At 36.6% G+C, this 21008-nt stretch overlaps 2 protein-coding genes across 2 annotated transcripts; both read right to left on the reverse strand.

Moving 5' to 3' along the window:
* Positions 1-3117: 3117 nt before the first annotated feature.
* On the reverse strand, positions 3118-10284 carry LOC126811444 (testicular haploid expressed gene protein). Its single transcript, XM_050537067.2, has 6 exons — positions 9842-10284; positions 9669-9732; positions 8243-8307; positions 6677-6743; positions 6227-6443; positions 3118-4360 (listed from the first exon to the last, which is right to left on the reverse strand). The coding sequence occupies exons 1-6, from the start codon at positions 9855-9857 to the stop codon at positions 4028-4030; spliced, it is 762 nt and encodes a 253-aa protein (XP_050393024.1). The 5' UTR covers positions 9858-10284; the 3' UTR covers positions 3118-4027.
* A 4376-nt stretch (positions 10285-14660) lies between these two features.
* Positions 14661-17656, reverse strand: LOC126809587 (AAC-rich mRNA clone AAC4 protein; the record flags this gene model as incomplete). Its single annotated transcript, XM_050534220.2, has 3 exons — positions 14661-15650; positions 16478-16640; positions 17276-17656. Coding segments are annotated over 3 exons (744 nt in total), but the record flags the coding sequence as incomplete, so codon positions are not given.
* Positions 17657-21008: the final 3352 nt, after the last annotated feature.

Below are 21008 nucleotides of genomic sequence, written 5' to 3' on the forward strand. Positions count from 1 at the left end.
GCTAATTTATGTATATTCACTACAACAGTATATCAAACATATAGGTCGATGTAAATGATGTAATTATCACCCTCATAATTCTGCAAAATCCAGGAAATGGCATTTCAGGGACTCTAGATTCAAAAATTTGTTGGGTTGGGGGGAAGCATGTCCCCGTACTCCCCCTTCCCCTCGAAAGCTTGCGCCAGTGATACTTGGCTCGTGGCTGTGTCACTCGTATTAGGACCTGTGCATCAGTCGGTCTTACTTTTGCTAAACACTCCCCCAAACAAAATCAATGTGTACGCCCCTGAGGCCATTTCAATTTATTTTACCTTTGTATTAGAAGATGGGGCTTCTGTACATCATTCAATGAATTTTTAATAGTTTACACAACAGGACCCCTGATTTCTAATCTTGTCACATCTTCATTATTATGTTATGTTGTATCTTTAATATGCCATAAAAGCATATAGAAGATGCTTTATCTATTTCTGATATTCTAATGCCACTTTAAATAAACTTGTTGCCAAGATACAATAGAATTTAATAAATAATTATATAATATTGAAATCTTTTAATCCATTGCACAGTAAAAACACAACTTCATACAAACAAGTAAAAGCATAAACAAAACAAAACAATTAAAAATGACAAAACCATGGACTTCTTTATACTATGCAAATTCATAGAAAGAAATATTCATTTTGATAAAAGCTCATAATAGGAATATTATCCAAATTCATGTGTGAATAGCTAAAATATAACTCACATAAAAATGTCAATGTTGTGTGAATTCATATATTTGTTTTAAAGCTTTAAGATAAAGCAACCAAAGAAAAAAAAAATTATGGCAAACAAACTGATTACAAAATGCAGATTGATTTCTTTTTGACAAGCACAATCAGAGTTATTCACATTGTAAGAAATAATTCATCAAAAATTAATGCATCATAACATTAATGTGCATATGAATGGGATTTAATATCTTATCAACACATACTTCATTCATGCGAGGGAGAGAATTTTGCCTTGACAGTGGTGTTTTCATCAAACTCCAATTGTCAACTGTTTTCTTTTTCATGTGCATTCCAATATGTACATACACTGTAACCCAGGTATCATTTAATCTTGTGGATCTAGCACTAATTTCTTTCACATTTGTTTATTATCAAATCTTTGTTTAAAAATTCGTAAAAATCACCCAAAATCATCTAATTTGTACATGTGTCTAGTTTAAAGCTGACTGATTAATTTTGATAATGAGTGTCCAAGTATTTAATTTCCTGACCACTGTTCAAAAATTAGTCATTATACATCAATAATCAATTGAGTTGTTTATTTTTTTAACAGTGATCGAGAAATTCTCTTGTAAATTGGACACTCATTATCAAAACTGAATGGTCAGCTTTAAACTGGAAACAAGTACAAATTAGATGATTTTTGGTGATTTTAAATGATTTTTAAGAATGTTTAAACACAGATTTGATATTGAATGAATGTTAAAGAAATTAATGCTAAATAAATACACAAGATTAAATGAAACCTGGGCTACAATGATAGGTGCCAAATAGGGTGGGGGAGGGAGGGAGAGAGAGAGAGAGATGGGTTTTAATGTCAACTGACACAAACTAGGTCATTTTGGGACTAACCTATGGTTCAATTTTATTTCAATAATTTGCTTGCGCATAGGGGTCTTTAGTAGTGGGAGGAAACCGGAGGACCGGAGAAAATCCACGAGGTTAGACAGACAACCCTACTCCTTGTCACGTACAACGGGGAATCTAAACCACGCCAATTGACTCAATGACAGACCTTATGCTACGGCACGCAAGCACTAACTATTCGGCCATTCAACCCCCCTCCCCAAATTGGGTGGACCTCCACTTTCTGTCCCATACAAATGACTAAGTACCCATTCCTCGACAGTCCCACAGGTGCCATACGGTTCTTCTTGGGACTGTCTAAAGCTCAACCAAACAACCCTTAAATATGACTACGGTGATCGCCAGTCCCATGTCCCAAAAACCAGCCAAAATGTCCTGCAATTGCACATGCAAGATTTCTATATATGCATGAAGTCGAACAAAAAGTACTCTCATAAACTCATGAAACTATCCTGAGTTGTTATGCATTCAGGAGAAAATGACAAGTTATCGCTACAAAATCAGAGTATTTCAGTACTCAGATTGCTGAGAATGACATTTTCGTGCATGTAGTTTTCAAAAAAGAATTTGGTGGGGGGGGAGGGAACCCCCATCGCAGTCTCATACTTAAGGCGTTCGAGGTGAGCAGCTCTGCCGCACACAGAGCTGCAGAAAACTACAGGAAATTTCCCACAATATGATCAAGCAAAGGTGGCCAGCCTCAATATTAAATTCTTCCTCACATTTATTTCTTATCTTACAGTAATACAGTGCACAGGTCCCATCTGGCCATCACCACTAAATACATTACATTAGAATTTCTGAAGTTTAACTACCCGATAGTAAACTCAGATTATGTGTAAAATTCCGAAACGGTATCAGACCACTGTGTAATAAATATTTCAGTGTTAAAAGTCAGACTGGTCATAATGAAAGCTCTGGTCCCGAGTTCACAAAGCATTCTCAAACTTAAGTTCAGGGTTTTTCGCTTATTTTTACTAAAATATAGCCCTTTATAAAATTTTTGCTGTTTTGATTTATCAAATACATCAATAAGAAACTATGTGCATAGGTTTGTGTTTGTGCATCAAAGATATTTCTTATAAATAGTGATTGAAATTTGAGTAAATTCTAAAGTCTGAGAATGCTTTGTGAACTCAGGGCCTGTTGTAACATAGAATATATGGAATGGATAGAAATCTACCCTTTTTCAATCATTACAAACAAAGCAAATATTCTTCGAGTATCAATGCAAAAAAACCAGTAAATAATTATGCAAATTCAATCTGTTTAAAGCTTAAAAAATACAAATATATACTATATATAATATATATATATATACATAAAAACAATCAACCAATTTCATTTTGATTAAAGCTCCTAAAACCATAATCTCATACACAAATAACTATAATGTTAAAAAAAAAAATATCTCCATAAAACAATATACCAAAACTTTTTGAAAGCATGTAACAGAATTTTCTTAAATATGATAAAAGGTTATGGAATGAAAGGCATAAAAAGCAGCAAAACTATTTGTCATAGAAAGCATAAAATATTTGCATCAGATCGAAATTACTTGATTTTCGAAGATGCATGTAGTGTCATCCACCCAAAAATCAAAATTTGAACAGACAATAATTTTGTTTTCTTTCATGGACTATAGTCACCCCTTAACATACTCTTCCAAATATCAATTATCAAAGCATTGCACAAAGCAAAATAGAAATATTTATGCTGTCATGAAGCTTCATTTTCAAAATATGTTAATTAACTGTTAATCACAGCACAAAATAATACTATGTTGTAAATCTGATATACTTTGTATAAAAACTAACAATAATACTGTTTGGTATTAGTCACAAAAATACATATTCCTAAAGCAATGGTAAGAAATATGAACACATTAACTATGGCTCCATCAGACAGAAATTAATTATGTGAAATTGTTTACATTGGTCCACACAGTTACCTTGTGGATTAATAATCAAAACATTATATAACTGAATCATACAATATGGTGTTACCATAACAAGGGTACCAATTCTTAAAGATCTAATTATGCTCATAAACATTGCTTCAGCAATATGCAAAAATCCAATAATGAGTTTATTATGTATCTTATCAAAGGGCAAATTAAAAGCAAATGAAAAACTCAGCAAGTTGTCTTCTTGTTTCCTTGTCTTAGTGATTCATTCACATAATATTTGTGAATAATCCTTTGACCCCTGGCCCAAACGATTTTTAAACTGTTAAATTGTGCTAACCTGTGCCGAGATTAAATCATTTTGAAAGTCCTTCTCCATGCTACCAAACATCAGTTAAATTATGATGTTAAACATTTGATGAAATAATGACAAAATAATTCAAATGTTTTTTGAAAAATAATCGTTATTGAGGAATCAGACTACTTTCTTCTCCCTGGTTTTTCGTGGAAGAGGTACACTCAATTCTTCAACTCGAGGGGTTGGTCTAGCTCGTCTTGCTCCTCTAGAAACTTCGTAGGGGTCGTAATCGTCTTTTATCATTGTTCGACTTCGAGGTCTCGATAGTTGCTGTAGACGCAGTGATGCTAGCGCTTTAATAGCAAGGTCTGACACCTCCCACATTATAGGTTTAGCATGTTGAAAGTCTGAATGATATGGTTTTGCTTCAGCTAAGGCTTCGACTCTTTCTGAGGCCACAGCTTTTTTTGCAGCAGCAGACACTGGTTCTCTTTGCCCCCACCGTGTTTCCTGGAATTAAACAAAACAAAAATATTTCACAAACCCCTGAAAATGTCAATAAGTTTATCTCAGTCAAAATAATTCTTAATCTCCCACTACCATTTCAAGTAAATCATCTTAAAATCATCAATATATCTTTCAAGTAAGTCATTACATTTCACTCCTTTCTTTGACATTACCTCAGGGACAAATGTCATTGGAAGCAGTGTTTAGATATCTGAAAATCCTCGAAAATTCATAATGGTGACACTAAATGTATGAGTAAGAATTTTATGATTCCGCTGAGTAACTGCAAGTACTCCTTTCTCCAGGTTATTGCACGCAATTAAATATTCAATTAGATACAATGACACCTGATTTTAAGATAAAACTAAGACTTCTAGAAAGTAGACTTTATGAAGAAAAAAACAACTCTACTATGCTCTATACTGATCTCTAGCTTAAGAGACCCCCAGTTGCGAGTGTCGCAATTAGTTAACTGAACAGTCAATCTTTATTTCAAGCCCATCTCACTTCAGTTGCATCTAAGACAGATTAGATATGTAGAAAATCTACAGGACAGACTTTTTCTCAAACCCATTCCCTGTGTCCCTTATCCATCAAATAATTCACTGTTTCAGTTATGACCAGTAAAAACAAGCGGTTGCTACGCAAGATTGCAAGAAATGGATGGGGAAGAGGTAAAATCAATAGGGCTCATCCTCTCGTTCAAGATCTTTTGATCCTTAGCATATTTGTAAAGTTTCATCAGAATGGGATAACAATTTTGGGCCCTCTGGAGGACCTACACAATTCCTACATATTTCACATTTTGCATAAAAGCAGGGGGCTATAGCTCCAGAATGTAAGGTCTGATGCAGAACAAGTCGATTTCATCCAAGAACTTTTGATCCTTAACACATAGTTTAAGTTTCATCTCATGAATCGGATGAAAATTGATGCTTCAGGAAAGCCCACAAAATACATTCATATTTCACATTTTGAGTAAAAGGCAGGGAGCCGATGCACACCAAAATTAAAACTCATCCAAGAACCAGTGATAATCATTTTAAGTTTCATCTAACTCAGATAAAAATTGTGACCATGACCTGGGTATTTCATGCTTTTATACTATTTTCGTAAAGGAGAGCAGTGATTTTCAGGAAATTTCAGATTTTCAGGAAATTCGGACTCAAACATATTATTGTGTAAGGGTGATATATCTGAACGGTTTTCAAAACAATTTGACATCTGGAGGGTCCACTAAAACATGATATTTTGTAGAGTCTGGGGTCATAATCCAAAAAGTTACGGTCCAATATGCGCCAATATCAAAAGTAACCCAGAACTTTGCGATATGTTCATGAAATTTGAACTAAACCTTAATTATAGTGTAAAGGCGATCTATTTGATTGAACGAATTTTACAATCAAATAAAAACAGTGACCTTTAGAGGGCCCACAAGCTAAAATATGATTGTTCGTTCAATCAGGGGTCAAAATCTAGGAAGTGATGGTCTTATATGCACGAATATCGAAAGGAACCGAGATCGTGCGGTTATAAACATACATTGTAAGTTTCATCAAATTAAGATAAAAATTGTGACCTTTAGAGTGTCCACAACTTTGGTATTATTATGCATATATTTGCCAATGTCAGCCTCACAGGAAACCACCATCGACTTTGTTTTCATGGTAAGGGATTTAGAAAAGAAATAAGATTTTACTTCATTGCTGAGTAATTTTATTAGCCAGAAATCGCCCATAAAGCGTCTCCCACGATCTAGACTCCCAGAAACTTCCAGGGCCCTGGACCCTTGTCTAAAGTCTTTTGGTGGTAGCCCCCCCTCAATCAGGAATTGCTTCCGCCGGCAATGCTCTAGAATTAAACACTTACATTAACATCGTAACGATCTATCCTAGATTTAGGATTCGCTAGATCCTCTACCCTCTGAGATAATTTAGCATTTTTAGCACCATCGGTGATATCTGTATATGGTGAGCGTTCCATTTGGTGATTTTTATGAGCATCTCTATGCTGAGCTAGAGTTGCTATACGTGCTGATGCTGTGGCTCTTAGAGCACCTGCTTTTACTTCCCATATTGGAGTAGGCCTGAAAATGAAAACACATTATACTTACAATAAAAGGGATGTTTCCAAATATTTACCATTTAATAATACCTAAATATCTGATAAAAAAGCCCTGAATAATTATTTTAACTTGAAATTATAAGTCTACAGTACATAGGTTACCGTAACATACATGTAACCCGGCCACGATCTATACAATGAGGATTATAATAGTATTCTATATAAAAATTCAACCAAATCCAAACAAAATCTTACTTGTCGAATTGATAGTTGGGGTTAGCATTTCGATTTTTGGATAATTCTTCTACACGACCTGAAACTTCTGAAATAGAAAGAAATATCTCATACAATGTTTCAAATGCAAACCTGAAGTGATAACTTAAGGAGTTATCCCCCTTTAAAATGTTTCCCTCCTTAGGCTGTTAGATTGTTTCCACTTAGACATTTCCAAATACATATATCCATATTTAACTACAAAATCTACTTTCAGCCTTCTGTAAACCTTTGTTTTCAAGGTAAATATCTCATTTAAAGCTAGGCTATCACTGAGAAATATCATAATACTACATCACACATTATTATTTCAAAGCAAGTTTTGGACAGGACTAAACCGTCTGCATTTTCAAAGGAAAGGGAGGCGCCAAAGAGCAAAATTCCACATTTATGTAAAATATAATTTTCATTCAACTTTTAATACTGGTTATATAATGAAATATTTTAACATTAGCAGTGGCATGAAAACTAAACACATTATTCAAGAGCTAAATCTGCCAATGGCAGGTCTTAATTTCTTTAGGCCTTATATAAACTATTAACTAACATATTTTATTAACATGAAAAGACCATAATCAACTCTCGATGCCATCTCATGGGTACAATTTTGAACAGATTTGAATGCAATTCAATGGCAGTTTATGATTAACAATAAATTTTTTTTATTCTAACAACGGTAACAATGACAATCGAGGCTACAGTGTTTTTATAATTCGGTTTTCTCGGCTCACAGAGAAGTAATTTGACTGAAATTTTCAGCATATTCTCTTTACGTTATCTACTTTTTAACTATTATAGCGAGAACTGTCATCTCTTTATTTAATCTCCCATAATGCCCCTTTAAGTTAGGTTAGGAGTCTTTTGCATTTTTATGAAAATTATGCAGGGGTCTTTTATGAAAAGTAAGTTAGGGATCTTTGGCAGTGGTATGAAAACTACCGTAAGTTAGTGGTATTTGGCAGTAAGGGAAAACTGGGGATCCCGGAGAAAACTCAACAATGACAGAACTTATCATCTACGACTCTATAGTGTCTCCAATAGAATATAAAAAGAGGTTGATGATTTGTGTGTGCAACAGGCATTTTGCTGTGGATTAAAACTTTTTAAAACCTCTAAAACAGTTATTCTCTCTCACTATTTTTCATATATAGGAGATTCCTTTTCTTCTAGAGAAAGTCAAGGTAATTATTCTTGTTATAACAGGACACAGTTCTATCTTATATAATTACTGTGCCAAGTTTCAACCAGTCTTATATATCATTGCTTGATAAAGACTCCAGAATTCTTTTAAAACATCATTCAAAAATAAACAATAGTTGCATCTCATAGAATTGTTTCCTGTGTATTTCACTATTAACTAGTTAGATTTGATATGATATGATATGGTCTAATGTGTCTATTGACTATATTTATGAACATTATGTGATAGGTGATGGTCTTTCTTGAAATGGGCATGGTGGGACTCCTTGCTGAAATAGTCTGTGTGAAATCCTAAATGTTGTTTGGCCTTTTGACCACCCAATCCCCTAATTAAGTTAAAAATATTACCTATAGTTGTTGTTCCATTTGGACCTGTTTTTAATGGTTTATGGTCAACCCAATAAACAGAGCGCCTAAAAATGAATATAAAGGTTATATATGTATTTGACAATTTTCTTCACATTATGGATTTCAAAGTGCAATTTCACTTATTATCAATTTCACTTTTCATCAAAAAAAAAAATTATTATAGCTAATTTATGTCACCAAAAGTTCAAATTCCTTTACAATCTGATGTAAATTTTATTTTATGTTTTACACATAGAATGAGAGGTGATTATGTGTGAGGTCATGTCAGCTGTCATATACATGAACTTTGATTAGTTGACATTAATTTTGTTGTCTGTCAAACTATATGTGTCTCTTCAATGCACAGCTCCTGTAAATCTTAACTAATGAGACCATTTGTTCGGATTGATATCTGATATTTATTACTGCATAAGTCAATGGGGCATAAATCTCACAGCCTGTATAGGACTGTGACAAATCATACAGTGTTTGAAGGTTATCTTAAATATACTTTTGCACACATAGATCTCCTGATGAATACTCCAGTTTTATTATTTTATTACCATGTATATTGTATAATTTAATTTGGCTTCCAGCTTATTTCTTAAATAATTAATTAATGAGCTTGTTCAAAAAAATTAAGACTAAAAAATTAAAATTCTACCTAATTAACTTGATACAGAAGTCAGTAATTCTAATGGTGGTGTGAAATTCACTGGAGGGTCAATTTGCAAAAAAGTTACCTCTCAGAAATTGAGATTTTGGTGTTGGCTGGATTAGCATCATCCCAAAATATTTCACACTGGGCTGTTTTATCCCAATTTTACATGGGTGTATTAAGGAGCAGGGGTGGAGGGTGATGGGAGCCTATTTTTATCAGACATGTCAAACAACTTGACCTAATCAACCAATCCATCTGGAGTTTGGTATATACATGTAATGAAATGAAATGGGGTTTATCAACCAACTGTTCTGCTCCAACTGGGCTAATGAAGATGGGCATACACCATACAGTGTGCTATGAGGGAAGTTTTGACTGGGCGGTGGCACTATGGCCCATTCTTATATCGAATTCCAACTGCCAGGGGATCTTTAACATGCCCGCCAATGTATACATGAGACCTTGATTTTTTGTCCCACCCAAATGACTAAACAGCTGTCCTTGTCCTGCATTTTGGTATATAAAGATTATTACTTTTTGTAATCCCTGTAGCAGATAGCTAGAGTTATCTATGAAATGAAATGGAGTTTATATGAAATGAAATGGAGTTTAATGTCCAACTTTTCTGCATCAACTGGGCTTGACAGGTAGTTATCTAAGCATATTAATAACATAAATACATATACAGTGACATTAATAACAAATATTTAATATATTTTGTCTCTTATAGTTTGTGATTTTAAAATCCATATTCCATCTGCTTACCTGTCTTCCTGGAAAGTTTTCGGAACCGTTTTCGGTCTGGCTAAAACTTCTATTCTACTCATACCTGTAAAATGTATTCGCCAAAAATAAAAACGAATTCTGCTGGAATCACTTTACACATTTACAAGAAACTTTATCGCTGAACAATAGTAGTAATAAGTAAATTATTTTACCTTTTGTGTCGGCCATAATAATGACTTGCTGAGCCTTGTCTACCCAGTCCCCAATGATTAAATAAGATTAAAGTTTTGCACTGGGTAACTCTATCTACCAGACATGTGCCCTACCGTTACTATGGGTCGTTGTTAACGACGCTAAGGTGTAGTGTTTACACACATGATGGATTATGTAAATCTGTTGAAATATTCATTAATCCAGATATTAATCATTCTAAATAATTAACGATATTGTTACAACCTCTCTTGGTAGTTAAATTTCTAGTAAGAAATGGCGCGAGAACCGGAATACCCACTTTAGCGCTGAAAATAAAAAAGCATACTGTATTATGTTTTTCTCAAAATACCTAAAGTATGGAAAAATTGATATTTTGTAAATCTTATTTGAGAGGGTTATAAAAAATGTTTATGTATCAGCTGATGATGTAAACGTCCAAACGTACATATTATTGGAGAAAAGGACCAGTCTACATTAACCCGTTTGGTGCATAAACGTTTAACGTCCTAAATTTTTGCACCAACCGGGTTAATGAAGATAGCATATGCCATGTGGTGTGCTCGGGGGAGGGGGGTGGTCTGGATATATACTTGCCCCCCCCCCCCCAAAAAAAAATACATAGCAGGCCCAACCTTTAATCCGAATTATTTACAACAATTAATAGGATTAGTTAAGATTCTATCTCTATAAAACCTGTACATATCCCAATATGCATACGGCACCCCCTGACTTAAACATGATAAACATTGCATTGATGTGATGTTTTAGTTTAACCCCGTAAAATATGCCAAAACAGTGTTTACAGAAGACTGAAACTTTAATTTTTTGTATGTGGGGGGGGGGGCCACCCCCACAGTGGGAGGGCGATCCTCCCACACTCTCCCCATCGCGCTACATCGGCTGCTACGTAGCCTCGTGCCTCCGACGTCACAGATTGTCAACATTTTATATAATTTCATTTGCGGACCCCCCCCCCCCCAACATATATATTTCACGGCTACGCCTCTGCTGTCATGGGATCGTGTAAGTGGAGGGAAACGTGAACATCTTTACGATTTGGCCCTCTTTCCTGCCTCGCTGACAAGGGGTAACCACGCTAGAAAATCGGAAGTAACTTTCTTGGCCACTGTGGCTTCCATTTCTTAGAAAGAACCTATATTTGGTAAAATTGTCATTGCAACCCAACTTACCCAAGACATTTATGAAGATGGTTTTGAAAGGCCTTCTTCTCTGCATGGTAAATGGACGTCAAACACCGCGGGCCGCTTCATGGTAATATTCTAATTAAAGAGATTCCGAAAACTTAATATCGGAAACGTCACAACCTGGTAAAATACTGTCAGCTCATGACAATAGTTTGGAAACACCGCAGCCCTGGTCAACTAATTTCCGCCCAGTAAGAGAGTTTGGAAACACCGCTGCCCTGGTGAAAAACTTAACGCTTGTGACGAAAGTTGGGAAGCGCCGCTGCAAATGTCTGTCGTAGATTTTACAGTTGCCCTGGTGAAATATGCGAGCGGTAACGTCGACACATTATGAAATCGTACTTGCAATAGAAGTACTTCAAACATCTAGGAGTGGCGGTTGTCCTGGTAAAAATGTAATTTTGCCAGATTCCAAACAAGCGGCATTTTGTTTTATTGTATTAACATATCCAACTGTGTATTTGAAAATCCGATAAAAGATAAATTAAAAATAATAAATTAAAACGCCATAGGGACATTCTAGGTTCTTTTAACGATTGGGTGTGTGCGTGTCCTGAGTAATTTTTCAAGTACCGTAGGTGTGCCTTTCATATTCAATATGAAATTACGAGAATTACGAGTCTAGTATAATATCTCTGTCATAGATGACTGCCTGAACACGTGCTGTCACAGCACGCGGTGTGAATCATTGGCTGAATGGCGCGTGCATTGTTTACATAAGACATTAACTACTTCGGAGAGAATGCTGCATTTTAGTCATTTTAATACCCATTTACACTAAATAGGAAATAATTTTTACCTACAAATACGTCAAACGCCTTTATTTATTTTTCCAATATATACAAAAAATGTTTTAGAATTTAATTTGTCGCAGGAAAAAAGTTAATATTTCTAGCTCATTAAGCCGCATCAATGTCATCCTTATCAGTGATTGTCGCGGCCAAGCAAATATTCACTGCGGATCAGTGTGATTCAATAGTCGCATGACTTACATTGTCTGCCGTATCCCAGGTTTGTCTTGACAGGTTTCTCGTTTTGTTTGCTAATAAGTATGAAATGAAATGGGGTTTAACGTCCTACTGTTCGGGGGAGGGGGGTTGAATGGTTAGCGTGTGCGCGCTGTATCATTCTGTCATTGAGACAACTGGCGTGGTTTCGATTCCCCGGTTGTACGTGACAAGGAGTAGGGTCGCCTGTCCAACCCCGTGGGTTTTCTCCGGGTACTCCGATTTCCTCCCACTGCTAAAGACCCCTACGCGCAAGCGAATTATTGAAATAAAATTAAATAATATTTTAATCTCGAAATGACCTAGTTTGTGTCGAGTGGACGTTAAACCCTCTCTCTCTCTCCTGTTCTTTTCCGACCGGGCTATAATGAAGACAGTGTGTTATGCTGCTATGACGGAAATTTTGTCTACTCTTAAATCGAATTCCAACTTTTACGTCCACGCCAATGTATACACGGGTCCTCGGTTTTTCGTCCCATCCGAACGAATAGACAACCTGACAAGGGGAAACCACGCCGGAAAATTCCGATGAACTTTTTCGGCCAATGCAGGAATCGAACACGCGACCTCCAGGCTAGCGAGCAAGCGCCTTACCCACAAAGACTAATAAGGGGAGGGGTAATTCTTCTGAATAGCCGGTTGTGAGTAACGCCAAAAAGACCTGCGTCTTGATTTCAGCAGAATTCAAGATGTAAAAATATAATCCTTTTCCCGGAGATGCGTTTGTTTAGGGGCACAGATGGCAAACCTCTCCAAGTTCTCTTCGTTGTTAACCTGGTAATCGTTCAAACGTTTAAACGCGAATTCATACACGTTCTTGATTAACAGTAAGCCCAATGATTTCTGAATAGGATATTTCCCGGGTAGTATCAAACCGTATCACGGGATGTATCAATCTGATTAAAATACAGATCTATATTTCGTTTCGTTTTTTTTATACTTTCGATGGCCTATATTAGTGTAGTAAAGACAAGTAAAACGAAATTTTGAACTATAAAAACGAAACGAAATAGGATTTGTGTTTTAACCAGATTGGGGATGTATATGGTTGTTCAGGGGAGAATGCGCCCGAATATGTTTTTGAAAGTTTTAATATGCTTATTTTTTTTGGGGGGGGGGGGCACTAGTCGCGGCGCGGACTTTCTTGATTTTTCATCTTGACGGTGGCAACAAGATCATGGGGGAAAAAGCCCGTTTCAACTATAACAGGTTTTTTTTTTTTGGTGTAACGCAAAACTTTTAGGATTGTTTGGGATTTGAGGTAACGGTGACTAAAACGAAGCAGTCCGGGTTACATACATGTAGATATCCCTGTCAGGCCTTATGATCAAACGCACACGCGTTAACAATTCGGCCACCCAGCCCCCTTCCGTACAGTAAGCAATAATATGAAATGAAATAATATGGGCACCAACCGGGCTAATTTGAGACAAGCAAACCTCATGCAGTAAATGTGGAATTTTTCACGGACAACGGAGTAAACGGTGGTGGTGGATGGGGAGGGGCTTGGTTTTTCGTCCACCGGAACTAGGAGGAAGCCACGGTGGAAAACACCGAGCTGGAACACAGGATATATGCAGAGAACAATACCTGTAAACGGCTGGTTTGATGAATAATGAAATTTGTAAAACTATATATGTGAAAACTATATGTATAGTATATTATGTACCCGAATATTAGAAGAAAGCTTTTTGAATTCTGTCTTTACGGTGATAGGTAAAGGACAATACCTGTAGGCCTATGTTAAAACTATAAGTACCCGAATTAGGGGGGACTAAATGTACTATATTCTTCATATTCCTGAAGCAATGGCCCGAGAAATCCCTCTCTGGCCATTGCTGGATTGGCTTCTGATACTTGAGCTTTTGAGGGAGTGTGTCTATTCTTCCCGTTCAATCAAATCTGTCCAAAGTACAGCAACATGATATCCCTTCGTTTAACCTGGGTTCTTCCCTAAAACTTTGGACAGTGATTTAAGGTATTAAAAACGGTGAAAGTAATGTTCGTCTCCAAAACAGTATTGTTTACATTGTATCATTGATAGTCATTAGTTTTTCTGCAATATTCTGCAGTGCACTGGTTAATTGGGCATAATAAAATCTTGAGTCATGACGTAACGTTATGTAAACATATTTGGTCCAATTTGGATCTCTGTTTAAAGCGTAATGATATTGTTACCCAGTTAGCTATTGGTTGTTAAACGAACTATTGACCAGTCATAATTTGGAACAGAAATTTGCTTCCATTACAGCAGTGTGATATTAGCTCTAATCAAAGGAAACACTGCGGGGAGTATGCATATTCTCAAACATTGTGGTCTGTTCCTGGTCCATAGTACGCCCGTAGGCCCAATTGTTTTATTAAATAAAGCGAAGACTTTCCCACTAAATCAATCACTCCATAGCCAAAGGCTGCAATGGAAAAATTGCAAAATCATATTCTAAAAAACAGGAAGAAGCTTCGGTTCTCCTAATTAGTCTTGTCTGCGATATCATTTTTGGGGAAGCAGACGTTAAAGAACCAAGATAGTAGCAGAGCATTGGTTATTGAATAAGCGCAATATCACTGGGCCTCCTTGACTGATATAAGCAATACGAGCAGTAAAACATATTTTTATAATTTTAATAACATTAATACCAAACAATAAATGTACACGACATAAATAAAAATGGATGCTATGGTGGAAAAAATAGTGATTTAAAGTGACAACATGGCAGAAAAATTCAAAAGCATTATTACTGAAAAAGAAAAAAAAATAATCTAAAACAGATTCATGGGGATGCATACTAATGGCTCAAGCTATGACCATTGGAAGTTTACATTGTGGTTTATTTTGATGTATTTAATTAGATGACAGTCATGGGTTTTTTAATCCAAAAAAAGTACATCAATAATACTTTTGAAATATCTATGAAACATTGTGTAGAAGTACACTAATAATAAAAGCATTATAGTATATTCGCCTCTAAAGCTGACCGCGTGAAGTTGGTGAAGCTATATATAGACAACGGAGACAAATTTGATCTTTTGTTGCAAATGGAGGGTATATTATACAAAAACAATCTATTTACAAACTTTGGGTAAATAATGAAAAAAAAACCCAATCTATTCACAAACAATATATGTATAAAATGGTGCAATATACAGATTTGCACGAAATCCGTTCATATGGCGTTCCTAGTTGGTTCTTTGAATTCCTTGTAAATTTATTAGGATTCAGCGATTATTCATTATCCCATACGCTGTGTTTTGTAATTACATAGGCCATATTCTATATATCAGCTTACAATACTCGTAAATATTCTGGGGACGCATGGGCTAGCATAAAACACTTTTCGACCCGAAATGTCGCTATAGCGGTCGGCCAAAAGCCGGTTTCTTAAGTGCCACTGATGACTATGAGAAACAATTTTTGAACATAAAATCCGACCGGGTTGTCGTAGTTACCAGAACTAATGTGTTACTCTTTAATATCTGTGGTATATCGTGTTCATATACCCTGGTTATGACGTCAGTTATATTCTCTGAAGTTGTCCAAACGTGTAAAATCTGTTTTGTCCAGGTTTCGCAGGAATTTTTGGAAGATTGGTTAACACCTGAAAACAGAATTAAAAACATATTTTTAAACGTCTTTAACAAAAAAGTATTTTAATTTTTCTCCCTAACCGCTAATGCAATTGATATTATGTATAAAGTTCATCAGCGACACAAGCTACCATTCCTCAATCCTCAACAGCACAGTTCTCACCAGATTTCGTGTTACGCTGATAGGCCTAAGTTGTTAAAGGGAGTATCCCGAGTCTCAAAATTAAAGGCCCGTATACGTATGAAATTTATGCGCCAAAATACAGATGAATGGTGTATTTACCTTGTCTCAAAATTTCATCTCAAAATATTGAGTCGTTTGGGCGTGAACGTCAAAGCCGCTTATCCGGACACGTAACCCTTTTAAGATTTCGTTCGGGTCAATTTTTTCGTTGGGTGACCTGATAATCGATTGCAGTTCCTTTAGGGGTCTATACAGTGCAAGACCCATGTGCTGTACCTGATAACGAAAGGTAAATGTCACCTACACGTTATTTGTATAAAGTAAAAGTCTGGGACACCATTCTCCATTTTCAGATGAAGACTGGCGGGTTTAAGTTGTTTGAAAATGTATCACATACATTGAGTTTGTTGCTCGGCCCTAAGGTAGAGGATTTTAAGGACTTTTAACACAAAATTAAGCAGTTTTATTCTCCAAAATATAATCTCCAAAATATAATCAAGATTGGCCCTTTAAACTGCGAGAAAATGACTATATGTAACACTTAAATCAATTTCGTCTTCCATACCAAAGTGCAGTGCCAGAATATAATGCCATATTTTAATATTATTTCTTGCTGTTCTACTAAAAATAATAATCAATTACAAAATTACTCACCCTTCAATTTTTTCGTTAATAAGTGCCGGGCATCTTCGTCGGTGTATTCGCCGTAAAATTTCATAGCACGCGTTACAGACACACCCAGACGTGTGCCATCAATATCTGCAACGTAATCCGTTATGGCACCACCATGTGGAAAATAGTTGATTTCCATTTCTGTCTGCAAAAGAATTTTAAAAATCGTAGTCAGGAAGAAAAAACCTCATTTGAAAACAAGTACAACCTGTTGTAATCTGTCCTGCAAATGAAGCATTGATCGGCAAAATTATTATAGCCAAATGTATTGTTTGATCTGCCATGGGAGAGTCATGGCCTGGTTTTTTTTCCGTTTCCAGACCTCCACGTCCCGAATGCTTTAATAGATTCACTTTTCATTTCTTGGCATACCTTATATTATGGGCCTGCATTGATCCATGTGAAAATCTTTTATTAAATTCAAGCATTAAACAACCCACTGGCGGTGATTCATCCCAACAGCCATTGTAGGGGAGGATTAGTGCTAAATGATATAAGGCCAGCTCAATTTTTCGTCATAGGTCACGAGATGTAAACAGGACTAGCACTAATCCCACCCCTAATCCTAACCCTGGACCTAGCCCCAATGCTTACCCTAACCCTAACCTACAATCTCGCCAACAATCACATGCCCTAAACTTATTTACATCTCAGCGACCTTGACAAAAATTGAACTGGCCTTGACAAATAGATCGAAAAGGCTAAAGAGAGAATACTTGAAAGATTGTGGAAAGGAGCGAATTTATGAACTTATGATGGGACAAAATATTGAAAACTTACTTTGACTAGTTTAGCCCCGAAGCATCGTCCAAGGAGTTCATATGAGAACACTTCAGATAATATCGAACTGCCGCCTGCATTTGGAACACTCAATAACTTCAAAGAACCAAGTAGGAATTCCATATTCCGAATATTTGGAAAAGGATCAAAATCACACTGAACAATCCCCCCGTCATTTTCATGACCGAGCAATTTCATAAATTTGAACCATGGCTGAAATCGAACGCTGAAATTAACACTTAGATAAACCTTCCAAGATGATAGGTTTTCTTGGATAAAAAGTTTTTTTGTCTGCTCCCTCTTCTTGCTGTTGAAGGGCAACGCAGGAGAAACGCCGGGAAGAGACCGTGCGAGAGAAAAAACGATGGTGTGAGGAGGATGAGGAACGGGTCATTTCTCCGTTCGTCGATCGTATGTTGCTCATTTTTGTCGTCTTTCGTGTCATTTTCTTGTCGTTCTTTCTTTCCAATTAATTTTGCTTCTGTAACATAGAACTTTCTTCAACTTAAGCACAATTCGTGGTATCACATTAATTTGTTTCAATTCTCGACCGAACGTCCATCCGATTCTGTATTTCTCTTTATGTCATCATCATAAGTTGCTGTTTGCCGTCAATGGTGCAATACCTTTATAAGGTATAACCCATGACGTAAAGATCTAATTATATCCGCTCTATAAATACCCTCCAATCCAAATGAAGCAGTTATATCGATTCACACAAGAACGAATCGACACAATAACCCATGCAAATGACGGATTCTCTACCGATATTTACTGCATGGACTCGCCTTACCCCGCATAACGACGATTCCATTCTTGTATATAGGTGAAAACAATTATGTATTCGATCTCGAAAGGAATTGGGTTAATCAATTCATTCATGCAAATATTAAAACTAATCGCATTTTATATGCAACTACAAAGATCAAATTAAATGAAAAAAACCCCATTTATTTCAAGTAATGTAGAATCTCGATCGAACAAATGCATTAAGAAGAATTTGTACAATACAGTCAGATATGAACGATCGTCATCATTGGCCTAGTCAAAACTCACTATGGATTTTTCATTCTTTAGCAAAAGACGGTTTCCTTTCGCGCGGAATATAAATAAAAGAGTGAGAATGCATTATGGACAATTACGTGGATCAAACTTTAGTAATACCAACAGAAAACAGACAGAAACGGAAAATGATTTGATCTGTAATGCTATCCGTAGAATGGGTTAATGGAGTAAGCTCCCCTATATCACCTAAAAGATCATCGATTTTTACGCCCGCTATATCAGCAACAGTGACTACGATTTGCAGTCTACAATCGAACAGAGAGAAAAAATGAAACCGGAACGGTGATTTTTTATTGTCAGGCATAGGCTATAATATATTATTCATTGAAATCTCTTATCGGCAATTGAAAAGGCAAAGGCATCCGCCAAACGCAGTCTCCATGTCATAGTGTGCTGTAGAAGGTGATTAACCAATATTACATAATGCGTGTGTCTGACATCAAACACGTTTTTAACCATTCGTATGGGACTAGTCCATTGTTAACATAAAAAGTCCCCACACAGTTGGTATCCAAAAACTGCCCAGGTAAAATTTGTCCCGACATAGCTGTAGACTCAATAACTGAAAGTCATTTCATTTCGAATCTTGATGAAAGCCATATTATCAACTAAAGATTTAAACATCCCATTCGAGGGCCCTGGATTAGAATGGCACAGATTCAAATCAAGGGATTTTCAAACTTGGTCTCCACTCAAGGGCAACTCCAGTGAGCTAAAAAGAAATGAAATATTCTGCTCCGACTGCATGGGCTAATGAAGACGGGCATACGCTTAGAAATGGTTCCACTACCGATGTCTTCCGTCTTGAGTAAGAATTATCACGGCTTCAACTATTGCAGCTAGCATACGCCATATGGTGTGTTATGAGGGAAATTTTGCCCGGAACGGTGGCGCAATATGGCCTTCTAGCTCTTATATCGAATTCCAACTGCCAAAGGATATTTTATGTGCATGCCAATGTGTACTCACGGGACCTCATTTTTTCATACCATCCGAATGAATAGATAGCTGTCCTTGTCAGGCCCTCTGTCCTGCATCACTGACAAGGGGAAACCACACCGAAAAATCCTGATGAACTTTCTGGGCCAAGCCAGCATCCCACAGCTAAAAAGAAAACTGTTGCCTAAACAGTCTCCCGTATACAGACTGGCGTGCATGTAAAACAACCCATGACAGTTGAAATTCGAGATGCGTAGACAGAAACGCTGTTGTCCGGGTAAAATTATCCCTGACATTGCGCACGTGACCATAGATAAAAAAATAAACGCATTTTGGTCTTAAAAAGACGAAAGCGTTAAACTTTAATCCTCCTATTTAATTTCCAAAGAATTAATCAAAATATTTGATTTCAGTTTGTACAATGAAAAACACCCCAAACAACTTTTTTCTTTTGCTTTTATGTACAGCTGTGAGTTTTCATGAATGGGAATTGGCGTTTTGTCACCACTGCCCTGGCAATATTCTCTACTATAGTTGCTCACATAAAATGAACGCAATATTATACAGGTTTGTATGAGACCCAACTGAATAAGTCATTAAAATCTAAAATTAAGCATACTTATCCATACTTGTCAGTGCAGTGTCGAAAATGCGCTTCCCCTCCCCCCTTCCCTTTTCAATGCTTAGTAACCATTGGCTTCGTGCCTATGTGTACATGTACAGGTGGACATCGGTTTTACATACCATCTGAACAACTAGACATACTTTCCATTTCAGCCCCAGAGACACCACCTCATGACAAGTGACAACCAGGCTTGGAGAACCCTGACATTTGTTCTTGGCTCAGGCTGGGATTCGAACCTGGCCAGTGCCCTGTAGCCATGGTCAACAAAACAAGAAGACAATTGGAGCTAAAATATACATAAAAATATATCAACGTTTAACCTATACATTCCTGTATCTAGCTGAAAAAACTTATTAGGACTAAAGTACAATATAGTTTCTCTACTATGGTTACGTGTACAATGGCAGAGCGTAGAATTTTGTTAGGAAGAATTAAACACTGTTCTGTGCCAGGCCCTCCGTCCATGAGGTCCGGGGTTCGATCTCTGCAGTGGTGACCGAGAAAGCTCTAAAGGATTTTCCAGGACATGGCAAGGAAGTGACAACTGGTCTGATGGTATGAAACACTGAAGTCCCATGTACACCTTGGCGTAAAAGAACCATTGACAGTTGTAAATTCAATTGCTGTCCGGGCAAAATTTCCCTTCCAGCACACAGTGGTGTATGCCTGTTTTCCTTAGTCTGGCTGAGACCGGTTGGGGCATAAGGTGTTAAATCCCATTTCATTTGTCAGGGTACACCTACAAGGTTGATTATTAAAATGCGCCTAGTCGTATGGGTGGGAAAACCCCAGGTCCATTTTGAGTACCCAGGCTGTGCATTTAAAAAAAACCCGACAGAAATAAAATAATTATTCTCAAAACTATACCGAAGTATTTTGTTGACGGGGAAACCTAGTTCTATTGCATTCATTTTGAGTCCTATATAAATCTGTAAGAATATACTGTAAGTTTTTCATATTATGCCCCAAGCTGACCGTTGGATGGTGGGTGTGGTTAGAGAACTAGACTCTATTCATGGCATGTTTTACTGCCTGAGAAAGCAGAAACTGATGTTTTTCTTCCACCTTTTTTTTTTTTGAGATATAGCCTGGCATTCTGGTTGG

This window comes from Patella vulgata, chromosome 1, assembly GCF_932274485.2.
Source record: "Patella vulgata chromosome 1, xgPatVulg1.2, whole genome shotgun sequence".
Taxonomy (NCBI): Eukaryota; Metazoa; Mollusca; class Gastropoda; family Patellidae; genus Patella; species Patella vulgata.